The 17,525-nt window shown below is 41.2% G+C and overlaps 2 protein-coding genes and 1 pseudogene across 2 annotated transcripts; 2 read left to right on the forward strand and 1 right to left on the reverse strand.

Annotated features, from left to right (window-relative positions):
- Positions 1–2,736: 2,736 nt before the first annotated feature.
- LOC148728490 (uncharacterized) lies at positions 2,737–6,847 on the reverse strand (annotated as a pseudogene).
- Positions 6,848–15,210: 8,363 nt separating this feature from the next.
- On the forward strand, positions 15,211–15,933 carry LOC148728491 (uncharacterized). Its single transcript, XM_088724969.1, has one exon. It carries the CDS (start codon positions 15,211–15,213, stop codon positions 15,931–15,933), a length of 723 nt encoding a protein of 240 aa, XP_088581095.1.
- A 586-nt stretch (positions 15,934–16,519) lies between these two features.
- Positions 16,520–17,513, forward strand: LOC148728492 (uncharacterized). The gene is made up of 2 exons (XM_088724970.1): positions 16,520–16,801; positions 17,082–17,513. Exons 1-2 carry the CDS (start codon positions 16,520–16,522, stop codon positions 17,511–17,513), a joined length of 714 nt encoding a protein of 237 aa, XP_088581096.1.
- Positions 17,514–17,525: the final 12 nt, after the last annotated feature.

The following is a 17,525-nucleotide window of genomic DNA, read 5'->3' on the forward strand; positions in this document are numbered from 1 at the left end:
CAATAATTGATAAATAAATTTTTGCATTGTTATCAGTTTATGTAAGAACATCTTGCATGGACATTTACAAGTGGCCCTTTGTGTGATGCAGTCACTTATTAAACCATCTTATTTTATTTATTTTAAGAAATTAATGCAAGATCTCAAAGGACATTGGAAATCTGTAAAAATGCAGTCATATCCAAAGCTTGTTTGCCTACCATTGCAGCCTTTCCCATAGCATCTTAGACAAAATGTATTTGCTATTCAAGCATTGTATTGCCACTGTGATGACTGCAAACTGCAAAGGGTATTTATAACTCAACCCATAACTCAACCTATTCAGAACTCAAATAGGAATTCAAAAACATTAAGAAGCAACAATTTTTTTCCTTGTGATCAGCTTGTATAAAACTTGTATTTTGTATAAAATTTTGTATCAATATATCTGCAGACGTATATGAGAGCACGATCCTTCGCAGTAAAGCACTATTTGAGCAATAGTGAAAATCAGACCTGAAAAAAATTTCAGGCCTGTACGGGATTCGAACCATTGACCTCTGCGATACTAGTGCAGCGCTGCACTAGTATCGCAGAGGTCAATGGTTCGAATCCCGTACAGGCCTGCAATTATTTTTCAGGTCTGATTTTCACTATTGCTCAAATAGTCCTTTCTGCGAAGGATCGTGCTCTCATATACGTCTCATAACCGCAGTTCACACATATGTTTCATATGTTTGTTGTTGTTTGATTTATCATCTACGGGTTTATGTCGAATTAATTTGATGGCCTGCTCCCAGTTGGCTTGTTAGCTCAATTGGTAGAGCGCTGCACTAGTATCGCAGAGGTCAATGGTTCGAATCCCGTACAGGCCTGAAATTTTTTTCAGGTCTGATTTTCACTATTGCTCAAATAGTGCTTTACTGCGAAGGATCGTGCTCTCATATACGTCTCATAACCGCAGTTCACACATATGTTTCATATGTTTGTTGTTGTTTGATTTATCATCTACGGGTTTATGTCGAATTAATTTGATGGCCTGCTCCCAGTTGGCTTGTTAGCTCAATTGGTAGAGCGCTGCACTAGTATCGCAGAGGTCAATGGTTCGAATCCCGTACAGGCCTGAAATTTTTTTCAGGTCTGATTTTCACTATTGCTCAAATAGTGCTTTACTGCGAAGGATCGTGCTCTCATATACGTCTCATAACCGCAGTTCACACATATGTTTCATATGTTTGTTGTTGTTTGATTTATCATCTATGGGTTTATGTCGAATTAATTTGATGGCCTGCTCCCAGTTGGCTTGTTAGCTCAATTGGTAGAGCGCTGCACTAGTATCGCAGAGGTCAATGGTTCGAATCCCGTACAGGCCTGAAATTTTTTCCAGGTCTGATTTTCACTATTACTCAAATAGTGCTTTACTGCGAAGGATCGTGCTCTCATATACGTCTCATAACCGCAGTTCACACATATGTTTCATATGTTTGTTGTTGTTTAATATATCTGCAGGTTGTGCATACACTTTTTGTTGATTTATGTAATCTCAATAAAAATAAAAATAATAATAATATACTTTATACTAATTGAGTGTGTAAAATGTCTAACATAGCTAACACTTTGTAATGATTTTCATTATTCATCAGAAAATAAATGATTGGTCAATGAATATTGTCCAGAGTTTGGTCTGTCCATTTGCTTTTTGATTTTCAGTTCCTCTTGAGCACAAGTCACCAACTGGCTGTCATTTGGAAGTTTGCGTTTAAGCTTTTCATGTTTATGACCAGCCAGTTTTAAATTAAGCAAACTTCTTTCTTGTACCACAGTGGAAGGTAATATCTCTTCTATGTCTAGACTTTCAGAACTGTCTTCGATGTTATCAGTAGAGATGGAACTTATCGGGCAATCTGGAGTACTACTACTACTAGAGGGACTGATTTCTTCAGAATCAGTACACATTTCTGAAAGTTCTGTTGTCTTAATACCAGATGATATGGTAGTAGATGCAGGAGAACCACCCCATATCTGTTCACGCAACTCAAAGAAGAGTAGAACTACTCTGCCATGGCCGCTTAAGTCTACCATCATCAACAGCTACACGATACTTTTGTGTGATTGTTTTCAGCTTCGATGTTAGAATCGCCTTCGTCATTTGAGTTCTTCAATGTGGATATTCTTTTCCCAATGCCTTTGCTTCTTCAGGGGTCAGATAATATTCTACAAACTTATCGTGAATGTCCTGGTATTTGCTTTGACAAGACTCCCAATTAATGTTCGCCATTTCCTTCGATGTTTTGTACTCCATAGTAGAACTAAGCAACAATTCCACTTCGTCATTGGACCAAGAGAAGTAATCTGTCTTATCTCGGGCATTAGTGCTTTGCTTTTTACGCCGTGACATCTCAAGTTTGAAGAAATTTAATGGAACAAGGAGAAAGCAACGAAACCCTCGTGAACAGTTGGCGGTAGAGGGAACTATCGTGGGCTCAATGTTCTGCTTACTGGAGCATGCTCAAAGCGAGATAAGGCAGTTGTCCCTCTGATAAAACGCTGTAGTGTGGATACAGAACATATTATCCGTTTTCATATGTGGACGGAAACGTTTTGTTCCTTTTTTGCACCTAAAGTTGCGTTTTCAAATTTATCTGGCATAGTGTGGACGAGGTCTTAGTTGTCAACAACTAATAATTTGCAGTTTAGTTGTCGACAACTTGCGCCACAGACTACGTTTTTTAGTTGTTGATAACTTTTAGTTGTCAATCACAAATAGTTGTCAACAAGTAAATCCCTAGTCTGTGGAGGGCCTAAGTCTCTAAGTTCGTTGTGGCACTGTATAACAAAGCCACCCTTTTTGCAGACCATTGCATGGTCCACTGTGAAAATGTCCCCACAAGCAGATTTGGAAGGAATATCTTCGAATTGCCAGTCGTATCGCAGTTTAATAGCCTCTCGGAATTCTCTTTTGTTGAGATTATATCCTTGTATTGTAAGGGAAGGACAGTTAACCATACAGATGAACCCTTTTCGGTAGCCAGATCTAGTGTTCGCTTGGTCTTAAGTGGTGCCCTCTCATAAACACTCTTCACTCTTTCTTTGACGTCTTCATCCCTCTTATGCTGGGAAGTCTGTTTTGATGACTTTACTGCCGAGTCTTCCAGTAAGTGATGTTGTTAGGCTTTATATTTGTTCGACGAGCGTTGCATTAGTCCCAAGGTAATTGTGAAGAAGAGCTCCCCAAAAAACCTGTCAGCCGACTGTCGGCCGACTGTCGGCCGACAGTTGACCGACAGGCGGCGGACAGTCTACCGACAGGTTAAGAAAAAAGAAAAATTGTGTAAAAAACGAACAGTTAACGTGACATAACAATCCGTAATGGTGATGTATGACTCGACAGACTTCACCTACTTACCGATCGACGGCAAAGTTGGTAGTATGTAAAGAAACGTACGACGCAGAGACCAACCCGCGCCACAAGAAGACCCACCCGCATCACAACAGCAACACCAGCAGACGGCAGACATACGGGTCAGCACCCACGGCCTGGCCAACATACACGAACGATATGACCAGGTTCTCCAGACAATGAAAGAAAACAAATGCAGCATGGCCTGTGCCTTCCGTCTTGCAGGCTGTCCTCGGAGCACACTACGAGACTTCGTGGCGATAGCAGAATTGAAAAAGGTCGCCTCGAGGGAACTGGACCTCGTCCTCCGCGACCAAGAAGTTCAATCCGTGCGAGATCTGGAGGTTGCCTGTCGCAAAAGACTTCGGCGCTACATCCCGGTCATGAGCAACATGAGGAGAGAGGGGCAGCTGTTGCCAATGAAGTTCGCGGCACGATTTTACGAGTGAAATATCTTGTATATTTCACCACGCACAAAACGGCTCCTTTAGGAGCCACCAAATCTTGAAAGTCAATTGTCAACGTATTAAACATGTTGGATGTTGTATCAAGCGAGGCACGATTCTACGAGTGAAATATCGGATCACTCAACGTTTCTGGTAAACCAGACCAAAAACTCTTGATCTAAAACGACCACGATACCTCGTTTTGCCACTCTGCGACAAACGCAAATTAAAAAATTAATAATTTAAACCCATATGCTTTTGTAACGGCAAACTTAGAATCCCTAACATTGTGTGATCGTTTCACGGACAAGCCACCGACAAGGTACCGACAGGTTACCGACACTTTACCAACAGTCGGCCGACTGTCGGCCGACTGGCGGCCGACAGGTAGCCTATATTTCAGGCAAAACCTGTCGGCCGACAGACGACCAACTGTCGGCCGACAGTCGGCCGAAAGTCAGCCGACAGTTGGTCGTCTGTCGGCCGACAGGTTTTTTGGGGAGCTCTTCTTCACAATTACCAGTCCCAACGGATCTCTTCTACTCCTGCAGTGCTTCTATCAGCAGATTTCCAAGGCCAAGGCCACCAAAGCGAGCGGGTAACAACAAAACGTCTCTCTCCAGTTGATTACAATTGCGCCAAGCTATTGCAGGTATGAGGACATGGCTTAGCACTTTCCAAAGGTTCTATGAAATCGTGGGCGTCAGGAACAGTCCAAAGAAAATAAGTCCATCTGTGTTTAAAGCCGAACATATAAGCCGAGTAACAGGCTTGTGGTTCAGTTCCAACAAATTCTGCGAGTTGGGCTATTTCACTGACCCATTCTGATACCCTTTCATCAACATACTCTTTTCAGCATTCCTGTGAGCCAATCACTGCACCAAGATGTTTGTGGCCTTTGCTTGTAATATTGATAGCTGTTGACTTAAATACATCTTTGGCTGACTCTTCCTTCTCAGGCTTGACAACGATGCAACATTTCCTAGCATTTGGGAAGTAGCCAAATGCAGGACCAATTGTAGTGAGAGTGTCCCACCATTTCTTTACTTCACCCAGAGGGCCTGCTCTGCTTGCATCATCAGCAAACCAGCATTGCTTTGTGCTTGAAGTAGTCTGTAGGGCTGTTATTAGGGGCTGTATACTCAAGGCATAAACTCCCATTGCCAACGGATCTCCTTTAGTAGTTCCTTCTGCTGAGAGAATTTCCTTGCCATCGGTGATGAATAACCAAGCAGGATGCCTGTAGGCGTTGATTGCAAAGATTGAGATAATAGGACACAAAATGCCAATGTTGTGTGGAGCTGCAGATCTATTGAGCGAATTGAACGCATTGGTTGCGTCAATCTATACTATGTATCATCAGCTTCAAACATATCATACATGGCATGCACTGCCGCTTCACTTCCTGACTTTTGGCCCGCACAGAGTTGGAGTGAACCACTAGCTTCAGCTACATCTTCTTTGGCGACATTCATAACACACTTCGCTAAAACCCTTCTTAAGACTTCACCAACGCCAATTGGTCTGACCATCCCCTCACCCTTATCCAGTGGAATCAAACAACTTGCCATGAGAGGTTCAATAGTAGCAGGGTCGATGTACTGGGTGTACAAGATCTTTGTTAGTTGGGCTAAGGCATCACACAGCCTTGCAGATTACTGCTTGAAGGAATTGTATGCAAGAAGTCTTCAAAAACCATTTGCATCTACTCCACACGGGCCCCCTGCGCCTTTTGTTCTCAGAGCAGCTTCTCTGATCATCTCTCCGTTAATCTGTATGTACACAGACTCTGGCATTTCGTCTTCGATTGGCCCAAATAGAACAGAGCCAAGTTTAGCCGGAAGTGGATCTGGGTGTTTCTCTTTCAATTGTTTCATAAAATCATCTGTCAGAGACAAAACACCGCTACTCGTGGAGTCATTCAGAAATCTTACAGCTGAATTGATCTACCCCTCCATTACGAGCTTGGCAAACACTTTAGCCTTGTTGGGTGGGTCTACGCCTTTAAACTTTCCGATGCGGTTCTGTATTATTCTTCCCTCTCGTACTAAACTTTCAATTTCTCCTCTTTTCCACTTTTCCTTGCGTTTAGATAGGATAATCTGGTGATCTTTTGCTTTTGATTTTCGGCTTGGGTTTTGCAGTGCGACGGCAAGGAAAACAACTGCGGCTTTCAAAGATATGTGCTGGAGGCCTGTGCCATTATTCCTATCATTTATGCGAGATGTGAGTTCATCTATAAAATCCCTGCCAATTCGACCATAAGGAACAAGGAAAGCATTCTTTTTCCACGTTACAATCTCGTTGTAAGCATTGGTTATAATAGAAGTTGGAACAATAATTGGAACACCATCAGAATCTAAGCTCCAGCTAATTTTGTTCGGTTTAGGAACAGGATTAAATTCAGGTAAACAACCCGGTAAGCTATTACAATCTTCCAAATTCGATGTTGTTTGTGTTGAGACCCTTGGGATTTGTAAAGAGCTGGGCATTTGCAAATGAATGTCCTAGCTAGAATTAGCATAATTTTCTTCACTACCAAATAAATTTAAGTTATCAGAGTCGTCCAGCTGTCCTATGTTAACTTCACTGCAACCCTCCTGTGTATCACCGGTATCCTCATTCGTTATCACTTGCAATTTTTCCAATCTTGCCGCCTGATCCCTAAGATTTTAATGTGGAAAACCAAGTGCTTCATAGCCTTTGACACACCAAAGTTCTTCCATAAGCTTGATATAACCTTTCTTTTTACCATTTCCATCAAGCGGTGGGTTTTCGCATTTAGTCAATGCAATGGCCTCTCTTTTACAACTCAGTACGTCAGCATTCATTTGGTCAGTCCATTTCCTTCTGGACCTTTGAGGCCTTCTTTCTGCCATACTGCAATTCTCGTGGGCTCAAACTCTTGGTGAAATCTCTTTTGAGTATATTAGCAATTCCTCTGTGACCACAAGAAGTGGTGTGCCAAAATGATGGTCAAATTTCAGCGTTTTTAGATCATAAAAAATTTGCGTTTTGTTCAAGTCGAAATATGTTTTTGTGAAAGTTCCTTTTATAATGTGGACTTTTGAATAACAGAACAAAACATTTGGTGACATGGGCACTTTGATTAGTTTTTATTTTTGTACTACTCAAATGATTTTTACACTCTATTATTTACGTATATGAGAACGATCCTTCGCAGTAAAGCACTATTTGAGCAATAGTGAAAATCAGACCTGAAAAAAATTTCAGGCCTGTACGGGACTCGAACCACTGACCTCTGCGATACTAGTGCAGCGCTCTACCAATTGAGCTAACAAGCCAACTGGGAGCAGGCCATCAAATTAATTCGATATAAACCCGTAGATGATAAATCAAACAACAACAAACATATGAAACATATGTGTGAACTGCGGTTATGAGACGTATATGAGAACGATCCTTCGCGGTAAAGCACTACAGGCTTGAAGCCGTACAGGCCTGAAATTTTTTTCAGGTCTGATTTTCACTATTGCTCAAATAGTGCTTTACTGCAAAGGATCGTTCTCATATACGTCTCATAACCGCAGTTCACACATATGTTTCATATGTTTGTTGTTGTTTGATTTATCATCTACGGGTTTATATCGAATTAATTTGATGGCCTGCTCCCAGTTGGCTTGTTAGCTCAATTGGTAGAGCGCTGCACTAGCATCGCAGAGGTCAGTGGTTCGAGTCCCGTACAGGCCTGAAATTTTTTTCAGGTCTGATTTTCACTATTGCTCAAATAGTGATTTACTGCAAAGGATCGTTCTCATATACGTCTCATAACCGCAGTTCACACATATGTTTCATATGTTTGTTGTTGTTTGATTTATCATCTACGGGTTTATATCGAATTAATTTGATGGCCTGCTCCCAGTTGGCTTGTTAGCTCAATTGGTAGAGCGTTGCACTAGTATCGCAGAGGTCAGTGGTTCGAGTCCCGTACAGGCCTGAAATTTTTTTCAGGTCTGATTTTCACTATTGCTCAAATAGTGCTTTACTGCAAAGGATCGTTCTCATATACGTCTCATAACCGCAGTTCACACATATGTTTCATATGTTTGTTGTTGTTTGATTTATCATCTACGAGTTTATATCGAATTAATTTGATGGCCTGCTCCCAGTTGGCTTGTTAGCTCAATTGGTAGAGCGCTGCACTAGTATCGCAGAGGTCAGTGGTTCGAGTCCCGTACAGGCCTGAAATTTTTTTCAGGTCTGATTTTCACTATTGCTCAAATAGTGCTTTACTGCGAAGGATCATTCTCATATACGTCTCATAACCGCAGTTCACACATATGTTTCATAAGTTTGTTGTTGTTTGACTCTATTTATTCACAATTTTTGTATATATCTCCAATTATATTAGCTAATTTAGTAACTTTTCATATTATTTTGTACAGATCTCCATTTAAACCAGGAATGCTGAACTGGAATTTCTGCATAAATAATGTATAAACATAAATAAATAAACATCCAGAAAAATGCTTGCGACACTCCCTTGCCAGAGAAGATAACAGATAAGCGGAGAAAGAGCGAAACTTGTGTAATCCCTGGTTGCACAAACGATGCCCTTGAAAGATGCCTGGACTGTGGCCCTGCCAGGTAACTGTGTGAAGAACACATACAGGTTGTTCATGCAGGAGGTAAATCTCTACACAACCCACAGGCCTAGAGGGTTCGAGACTAGAGTGTTTTATTCTATTTGTTGTCAAACACACTCTTCTTTGACTTTTTCCTACACTGATTTTCATTTAATGGCATATGTAATCTTTAATTAGAAAAGAAAACCCTCTTAAAATATTTCAAAATATTTTCAAAGGGGCAATTTTAGAATACCCTCCCACTTACTTGCATTTCTCTAAACACTGTAGAAGAAGGCAAATAAAACAACAGCAACAATTTAAATTCGGTTATGTGGAATTAAATGGCTGGGTATCATACCGGGTCAGCTGTCTCCAATTTTGCGACATATAAATGAAGCCAGTAATGGTTTCTCGACCATGAGCATTCCAAGGAGGTCTGGGAGCTATTCTGCACGGGAATAAAAGAACGGCATTTGCATTCTGGGATAGAGTGTTATTTGTGAAAAAAAAGTTCATCCGAAAGTGGAGAGAAAAAACTTTCTATTGATACCAAATATGCCATAGGTTCTTCAAGGAGATCTGCTGATCATTTGTACAAAACCTTCCGTCTAATGGGCAGCCATAGCTTTTGCTGAAAAAAGCCTGTTTTAGCTTCAATACAATTCTTCGCATTTGTAGCTACAGATCTGAAATGATGAGTTATTGCTTCTTTAGTCTCCTGGTAAGAATCGTATGTTTTTTTTATTCCTGAGATTTCTAATTGTAGTTTGGAAATTTCGATGATTCATATGCACTACGTCTTGTCTCCTCGTCAATTTGTATTCATGGAATAGTTTTGCAGCTTTTAACTATCGTCCCAAGCCTGTTAACTGTGGGGGTGAGGAAAACTGTATTTGGAGTATCAAAATTGTGTGATGTTACTCAAACGGGCATTAAGACTACACCGAAGAAAACTTTTAGTGGAAATCAAAAGAATTTCAGAGCAGAAGAGCTAGTGGATGATCATAAGCAAGAAAGTAGTACTAGTACCATTTTCTGAAGGAAAATAGATGGTTTGCACGTGGCGTCACGAAACTTCTGGTCACCATATTGGTGGACCACTTTTTACGCGAAATTTTAAAATGGAGGCCTGCCCTCGAGAGAGTAATGTGCAGTTAAGCCAGGCTAAATATTCTGGGCTGGGGCAGATCCAGAATTTAGTCAAGGGGGGTTCGAAGAATTGTCCGAGGGTATGCTCCCCTGGGAGATTTTGAAAATTAGGTCTTCAGAATCATGATTTCCAGTATTTTGAGGGAAAATTTAGGGGGTTTGACTTAACCACCCCTGGATCCGTCTCAGCTCGGATAACCTCACCTGTAATACCCTTATCAAATTATGCAAACAGGTTAGAGAATAAGGTCAAACAACGTTATCTTGAGAAATATCAGCGATTGGAATCGACCCAGTCTTGATGGAGGGGAAGAACTTCGAGCCTGATTGTTTACCTCCGGTGGAATCAACGAACCTGCTGTTTTACCTTGTGCTGGAGACTAGCTTTTACAGTAAACAACAATTTAAAGCCTTTCTAAGCCTTCAAGCATACAATCAAATGGTATCGGGGTTCATTTCAAATGTACAGGGCCACAACAATAAATTTATCATTTTAGCAAACGTAAGGCGTTTGCAAAGAATGAATGAAGCCTTGATTTCTATCTGGATCATTACCGAAAAGTCGGAAACGATTTTGTCTGCCCACTGCTGTGGATGTAAGGCCGGTCTCGGAGAGTCATGCTCACAGGTTGCCTGTGTTTTATACTACCTTGAGGCATGGACAAAACTGAACGGAAAATTATCCTGCACACAACTTAAGTGTTTGTGGATTCTTTCCACGTATGTAAGATAAGTTGAGTATGCACATGTTCGTGACATAAACTTTACCTCTGCAAAGAAAATGAAAGCAGATCAAGATGCACTCTTAGACAGCCTATCAGAGATGGTTGAAAATCTTGACACAGTTGACATAGAGATGCTAGATCTGTATGCCAGATCTTCCAACAGCATATTTAGTTAGAGCTTCATCAATGTGATAATAAACTCTTGAAAAGGAGACAAAAGTCGAGACTTAAGAGTAACAAAGGGACGAATACAATGAAAAACAATGTTAAGGATATCGAACGAAGGTAATCCAGAGTAACATTTTACTTTCTTGTCGTCATAGTTTCCAAATTCATCCTCACTAAAAGTCCGCTGCGTGTGTGATGGGTCTGAAGCAACAAGATAGTCAAACTCTTCTGTTTGAGTGCTGGAATCCGCACACTTCGGAGATTCTTTGACAAAACAGACATCACAAACTTGCTGATTTGCTGACCCTCTTCATTCAACTTAGCTCAAATTTAGCTCTCCAGTCCCTTTCGGACGCTTTCTCAAGATTCTTTTGTTATAAGTTCTTGTTATGACCCAGCCTTCACGTCGGAACTCAGTCTACGTTGTACTTGTCTTAACTAGCCGCTGCTTTTTCTGAGACAAAATGACGGTCACATACTCGATCGTTCTCAAGAATCTTTTGTTACATCTGCTCGACTGATGGCAGAAATCTAGCGTGAACGCCTTTCGCGAGACAAGTTCTCAGCCTCTTCTCCTTGATTTGTTACAATGGATGGTAATCGACAAAAAGTAAGACCAATACTCGGACTGCTTTTGCTTCCACAACCGACTGTCCAGCAGAAAACCATCCTTACTGTAGACGCGTGACTCGATTTGTTTACAATTTTGGTCCACCAATATGGCGGTGTAGCGACCGTTACTAAGCAATTACTCACACGAGTGAAAACGATCTATACCTAAGAAATACAAGCGCATTGCTGTCAGCGAATTTATGAAAGCCAACTACGACATTGTAGTTCAGGTGGCCGAAGGAAAAGCAAGAGCTCTATCAGAAATAAAAATTCAGCAGCAAAAGGTCTGCCGACTGAATGAGAAGGTATGTTTTAGTACTTTGTGTGATTGCATATTTTTGAAGCCGTCCTAAAATTTTGTCATCATTTTATTACATAAAATGATACAAATTGATGTATATTCTTTAATTTCAGTCTAATATGTAAGCTTATTGGTAATCAAATGATTTTGATTGCAATCTGGAATAAATTGGCTCAAGCAAATTTTTCAAAGACTACAAAACATTACACAAGCCCCTAGGGCAAGTGCAATTTGTAATCTAAAAGAATTTTGAGTGCTTATTTAATCCAAATAGTGCAAGAAAAATCATTTGATTACTTGTCAACAACATACATGCAATTTAATTTCAACTTCCTGTACTCGATTTCGACTATGTGCACTCAATTTCAACTATCTGCACTATTCGGGTTTAATCTTACATGAAATTGCTAGCATTCATAAACTTGAGATTTTTTGGTGAGTTGTGCATTCTTTCTTATTTCTTAGGTAAACAAACTCAAAGGAACATCTGAAAGTTTGTCTGATGAGCTTAGAGCCAAGTTGCGCTCAAAGGTAACAAATTTTGTGTCCTTATATTTTACAAGTATGGCTGTGTGTTCATTATTCTTGTATTTGACTCTAGTAGAGTAATTTGTTGTAAGAGAACTGTGTTCATAAATCCCAACCTAAAACACTGATTCAGTTTCTCCACATAATATATATGAATATGAGTATTACACATGTTGTGGTTAGAATTTAATTTTGGTTTCTAGTCATGATTTCAGACCAGGTTCAGATTTAAATTATTCTGTTTCAGCTCATGATAATGATTTTAAAACGAGGAAAAATAATAGTCAAGCTGGTTTGAAGAGAAAATTAAACAAAAAAACCAGTTTAAACCATCTCATACACACTTAAGGTAGGTTCTACAGGTTAAAATGGTAACTATCATTCTCAACACATTTTTAAGGTGTTAATGACAGGGGGAGAATAGAGGGCACTCCCCAGCACCCCTTGAAAATCCAAGTTACAAATCACAAACATCTCTTAGAAGAACGGCAGGGTGCAAGTAAAAATGCCATGGAAAGAATCTGGACCTCCAAAACAAAGCAACTATGGCATTGCTCTAAGGAGAATGTATTCTGCGGAGAAGTTGTTTAAGAATAAAGACTGCTTTGAAATTGTGGATCAAGAGGTTCAGAAACTTGTGGATCAAGGCTTTGTGATCAAGGTAGCAAGTGACAACATTGATCACGATCAGCCAGAGTGGTACCTTCTCCTCCAAGCAGTGTTCACTCCAGAAAAGAGCAGACAAGTCAGGCTCATGTTTGATTCGTCTTGCAAAGGATACCATGGTCTCTCCCTGAATGATCATCTTGAGAAGGGGCTGAATTATATCAACAGTCTACCCAATGTTCTAATAGCATGGCGATGGGATGAAGTTGCATATGCTGGAGATATTCGAAGATGTTCAACCAAGTATTGGTACACCCGGATGACCAGGTCTTCCATAGGTTCCTGAGGAGAAAGAATCAGCATGATCTTCCCACTGTGCACCAGTGGCTCAGACTAAATTTCGGCAACAAGCCAGCCCCTCGCATTGCTTCGAATGCAATAAACATCCTGGCCAAGACTTCACATGATGATTTCCCTGAAGCAGCAAAGGAAGTTCAAGAACGAACGTACGTTGACGACATTGGTGGATCCAGGGCCCACCACTGCGGAGGCCAAGCAAGTCACAACTGCAATTGACAAAGTGCTCGCAAAAGGTAAGTTCCAGATCAAAGCATGGCATTTAAAAAGCCAGTACATTGATCAAACCAGTGGTCAACGTTATACAGATTTGCTTGGCCATAAGTGGGACAAACGGGAAGATACGTTTGCTTTAAAGGAAGATTCAGTTGTAAAATTCAGTGAAGATTTCACAAAGAGATCCTGCCTCGCCCTTTTACCCAGGTGTGGGACCCCATCGGTCTCGTGGCAGCCACAATGCTTAAGTTTTGAAATGACCTGCAAGAACTATGGAGTGCTGGATATGGTTGGGACGACATCCTCCCAGAAGCAACACAACATAAATGGAAGGGGAATGAAGAAGCAATAATCAACTTCTTACCTGCAAATGGACCGAAAACTCAAACCAACAGAAGCAATTGGCTCACCTTAAGTACCCGACGTTGCTGACGGAGGAGAGCTGGGATATGGAGCAGTCATTTTCCTCCGCTGGAAGCTTCATGATGGAAGTCACTAATGTGTCCCCATAATTGTCAAGCCTTTTGTTGACTCGCTAAAACAAAGAACTATCCCTCAACTGGAACTCTTGGGATGCCTAGTACTTACAAGGCTTTACAACACGTGTCAAGAGGCGCTAGCCTTTGTAAATTTTAAAGAATATGACACGACCTTCTGGTTAGACTCTCAAATTGTCCTAACATGGATCAGAACCCCACCTTGAGAATTCAGACCCTTTGTATCAGTGCGAATTGCAGAAATACAGGAGACAGTGGGATCCGAACATTTCCGCTATATCAAGTCCAAATATAACCCAGCAGATGCTCTCACTAGAGGAATTGCACCCAGTGACCTCAAAGGCTGGATCTTAGGACCATCATTTCTCAGATTGCCAGAGACCAAATGGCCTCAATTTCAAGACACCTTGAAAGGGATGAAGACTACAACGAAGCACCAACAAATTGGCAAAAGACAAAACTACCAGAGAAACTCATGCGGTCTCCATTCCCGAAGGAAAAGCAGACAACAATATCTTCCGCTGCCTATTGCTATGATGCTTGACCTTCACAAAGATCCACAGAGTCCTTGCCTACGTACATCATTTCGTTAAAATTGCGAGATGTAGAGTTGTGCCCAAAGGCTCTCTGACAGTCCAGGAACTCAAGCGTTCAGAACTACAACTTTAGAAATGGAGTCAACTCTGTCGTGGAGGGCCGAGCGACCACTCCACGAGAATTAGCGACCGCTCCTTTCAGACCATTTTGTCCTCCGAGTAAATCGTTGTGTTAAGTTGAGAATAAAGAAAAATCGCGTTCGCGACATGGTAACAGAGCGACTACATCCACTGCCGAAACTCCGATATTAATCTTCCGAGGAGGAAAGCCCGATTTAAACTGGAGAAGAATCTTAACAAAGAAAATGACAACAATTACGAATTTGCTCGATCGACAAAATCAACAACAGCAGCTGTTAATTGAGCCATTCTCTTAACCGAAACCGCCAACAAGATGACAGATTTGGGTGACATAAGAAGACTTATTGGCCCAAGGAAAAGGCATGTCCTTATCAACTTTAAAGCAGTGACAGAAATGAAGGAACGTCCCATCGATGGAGATTTAGAGCAACTTTTGGACGAAACCCGTGACAAGCGAGACCGCCTACAGCAGCATTTAACTGTTTACCAAAGCCTTCGCGTGCAACTTGACGCTGCTGCAAAACTCGCTCGTAAATCAGAACGCGATAAAGTCATGGTAGATTATGATGAATTTGTTAATCTACCTTTGGAAGCAGAAGACGCCGTGGTAGGATCGAGCTCAAAAATGGCCATGATGAAGGACAGAATGGAATTCAAATTACAACGAGGGACAAGTAAGGTGAACTTTGAACTTGAAGAAAAGATGTCAGAGATCGAACAACAGAAGGCCGAAAGTGAACACCAAAATTACAAATTGAGGCAGAAAGACTTACCCTGGAGAAAGAAAAACTGAGGAAGAAATTAGAAGTTGACACTAAACAAGGTACGAAACCTAACACTGTAAAATTACCTAAGCTTGACTTCAAGAGGTTTAGTGGAGGGCTCCCAAATTGACAGGAATTCTAGGATTCCTTTAACTCAGCTATACATTCTAATCCATCTCTCAGTCCAGTAGAACAAATGAACTACCTCAGAGCTCAGCTACAAGGTGATGCTGCAGATGTTATCTCAGGTCTACCCCTGACTAATGCAAATTACGAACAGTCAATAAAATTGTTGGAGGAACATTATGGACAAAATGAGGTCATCGTCAATGTTCATTATACCAGTCTTATGGATTTACCTGCCTCCTCAAGTCAAACATCAGCCCTACGTAAGAACTATGATCTCATTGAAAAACACCTTAGATCATTAGAAGCTCTTGCAGAAAATATTGAGAGTAAAATAATAGTGTCCCTGATAATGGCTAAACTACCCAAAGATGTTCTCATCCACCTGACTGACCAGAAAAATGATGGTGATGAATGGACAGTGCAGCTACTCAGAGATCAGTTGCATAGGTACATTAGTAACAGAGAAAATGCGAATAGGCAAACTTCTTACAAAGTTGACTACAAAGGCTCCGTTCGAAACATGTGGTCTACATCACAAGTCACCCAGTTTGGTTCTAACACTACTACAGGTGCATTACTGTCTGAAATCAAACAATTGCAGAATCTCACAGGAAGAAGGAAAATGATTTGCATTTATTGCAATGGACAACACTGGAGTGATGAGTGTCAAACTTTCCCGACTGTGACAGTTAAGAAAGAAAAGATCAAGGGGCACTGTTTTATCTGTCCCAAACAAGGTCACCAACACAAAAATTGTACAGTGAAGAAGACGTGTTTATTGCAAACATAGAAATTGTCACCACAGAAGTCTCTGCATTAAGAAGTTTCCAGTTGAGAAGTCCTCAGAAATGGCAAATTTTGTTACTGAACCCTTATCTGCTACTGTTGCTACAGAACATACCTTGCTGCCCTCTGACAAATGAGTGCCGATGCAAACTGCCACCGTGGAAGTAGAAAACTTGCAAAATTCAAGAAAAGTGACCACCAGATTGTTTCTAGACACAGGCAGCCAAAGGACCCACATAACCAATGAGCTAGCAGAAAAACTCCAGTTGCCAATCACAGGATCAGAAACACTAACAGTGTATACATTCAGTGCATCAAAACCCAGAGAGCGTCACACTCCTATCACTGAACTCCGGCTTTTAACAAAGGGTGGATCATCTCTGCATTTAAGAGTCAATGTTGTACCCATGATAACCACTAAGCTGCAACGAATGTACTTCAACCCAGAGAAATTCAGTCACCTACTGAAGGATATCCCCTTTGCCAACTCAGTACCTTCAACTACAGAAACTGCTGCTAGGAAATGATTATTACTGTGATATTTTCTCTGGTGCCATTGCAATAAAGCAGTCAGTCCAGGATTAAACCTCATGGAATCCAAGTTGGGATGGATCCTAACAGGCAGAGTGAAATGTCATAATGACAAACCAGACAGCTCCATCTCAATGCTGACCCACACGTCCAGTCCTATCAGTGTACATCTGAGTGCTCAGTCTAATGACAAGCAGCCATTAGCTGCACAAAAGACACAACTTGAAGAGTTTTGGAAGCTTGAGACCCTGGGCATCAGAGAGCCTGTACAAGAAAATGAAGATGACAAAGCTTTGCAAAAATTTAACGAAACAATCCACTTTGAAGACGGATGGTACCAAGTAACCTGGCCTTGGAACCTCCTGGAATTTGACTACAGATACCATTTTTATCAATGGATCTTATACTCTCTCCTCCAACGTGAACACCAAAAGAGAAGCATTGCAGTCTGTCAACAGAATTTACGACCCATTGCGCCTCTTTTCCCCAGCCACACTGAATGCAAAGCTGTTAATTCAGGAAGTGTGGAAACAAGAAAAACATTGGGACGAGACATTCAGTCAGTCAAGTCAGCAAGAATGGAACAAGATATGTGAGAGCCTGACTCCATTGTCCTCACAGCCATTACCCAGATATGTTGGTGGAGATGAACACAAACTGTTCTGCTTCACAGATGCCTCTGCCAAAGCCTATTCGGCAGCAGTATACCTCTACTCTTCAGTAAATGGAAAAGCGACAGTCAACCTGGTATTTTCGAAAGCACGCGTCGCACCAACCAAACAACTCAGCATTCCAAGTTTGGAGCTGCTAGGTGTTCTTATTGGAACGAGATGCCTGAACTATGTAACTCAGCAACTTCAGTTCTCTGTGGCAGATAGATTTCTGTGGACCGACGCACAGTGTGTACTTCACTGGATAACAACCTGTAAGCCATTACCTGTCTTTGTTCAGAACCGACTTGGAGAGATTACCTCACACAAGGACATCAAGTTCGACTACGTGTCCACTTCACAAAATCCAGCCGATCTGTCTACCAGGTGTCTCAGCAGATGAACTTATCCAGAA

This window comes from Stylophora pistillata, chromosome 6 (assembly GCF_964205215.1).
Source record: "Stylophora pistillata chromosome 6, jaStyPist1.2, whole genome shotgun sequence".
NCBI classification, from domain to species: Eukaryota; Metazoa; Cnidaria; class Anthozoa; order Scleractinia; family Pocilloporidae; genus Stylophora; species Stylophora pistillata.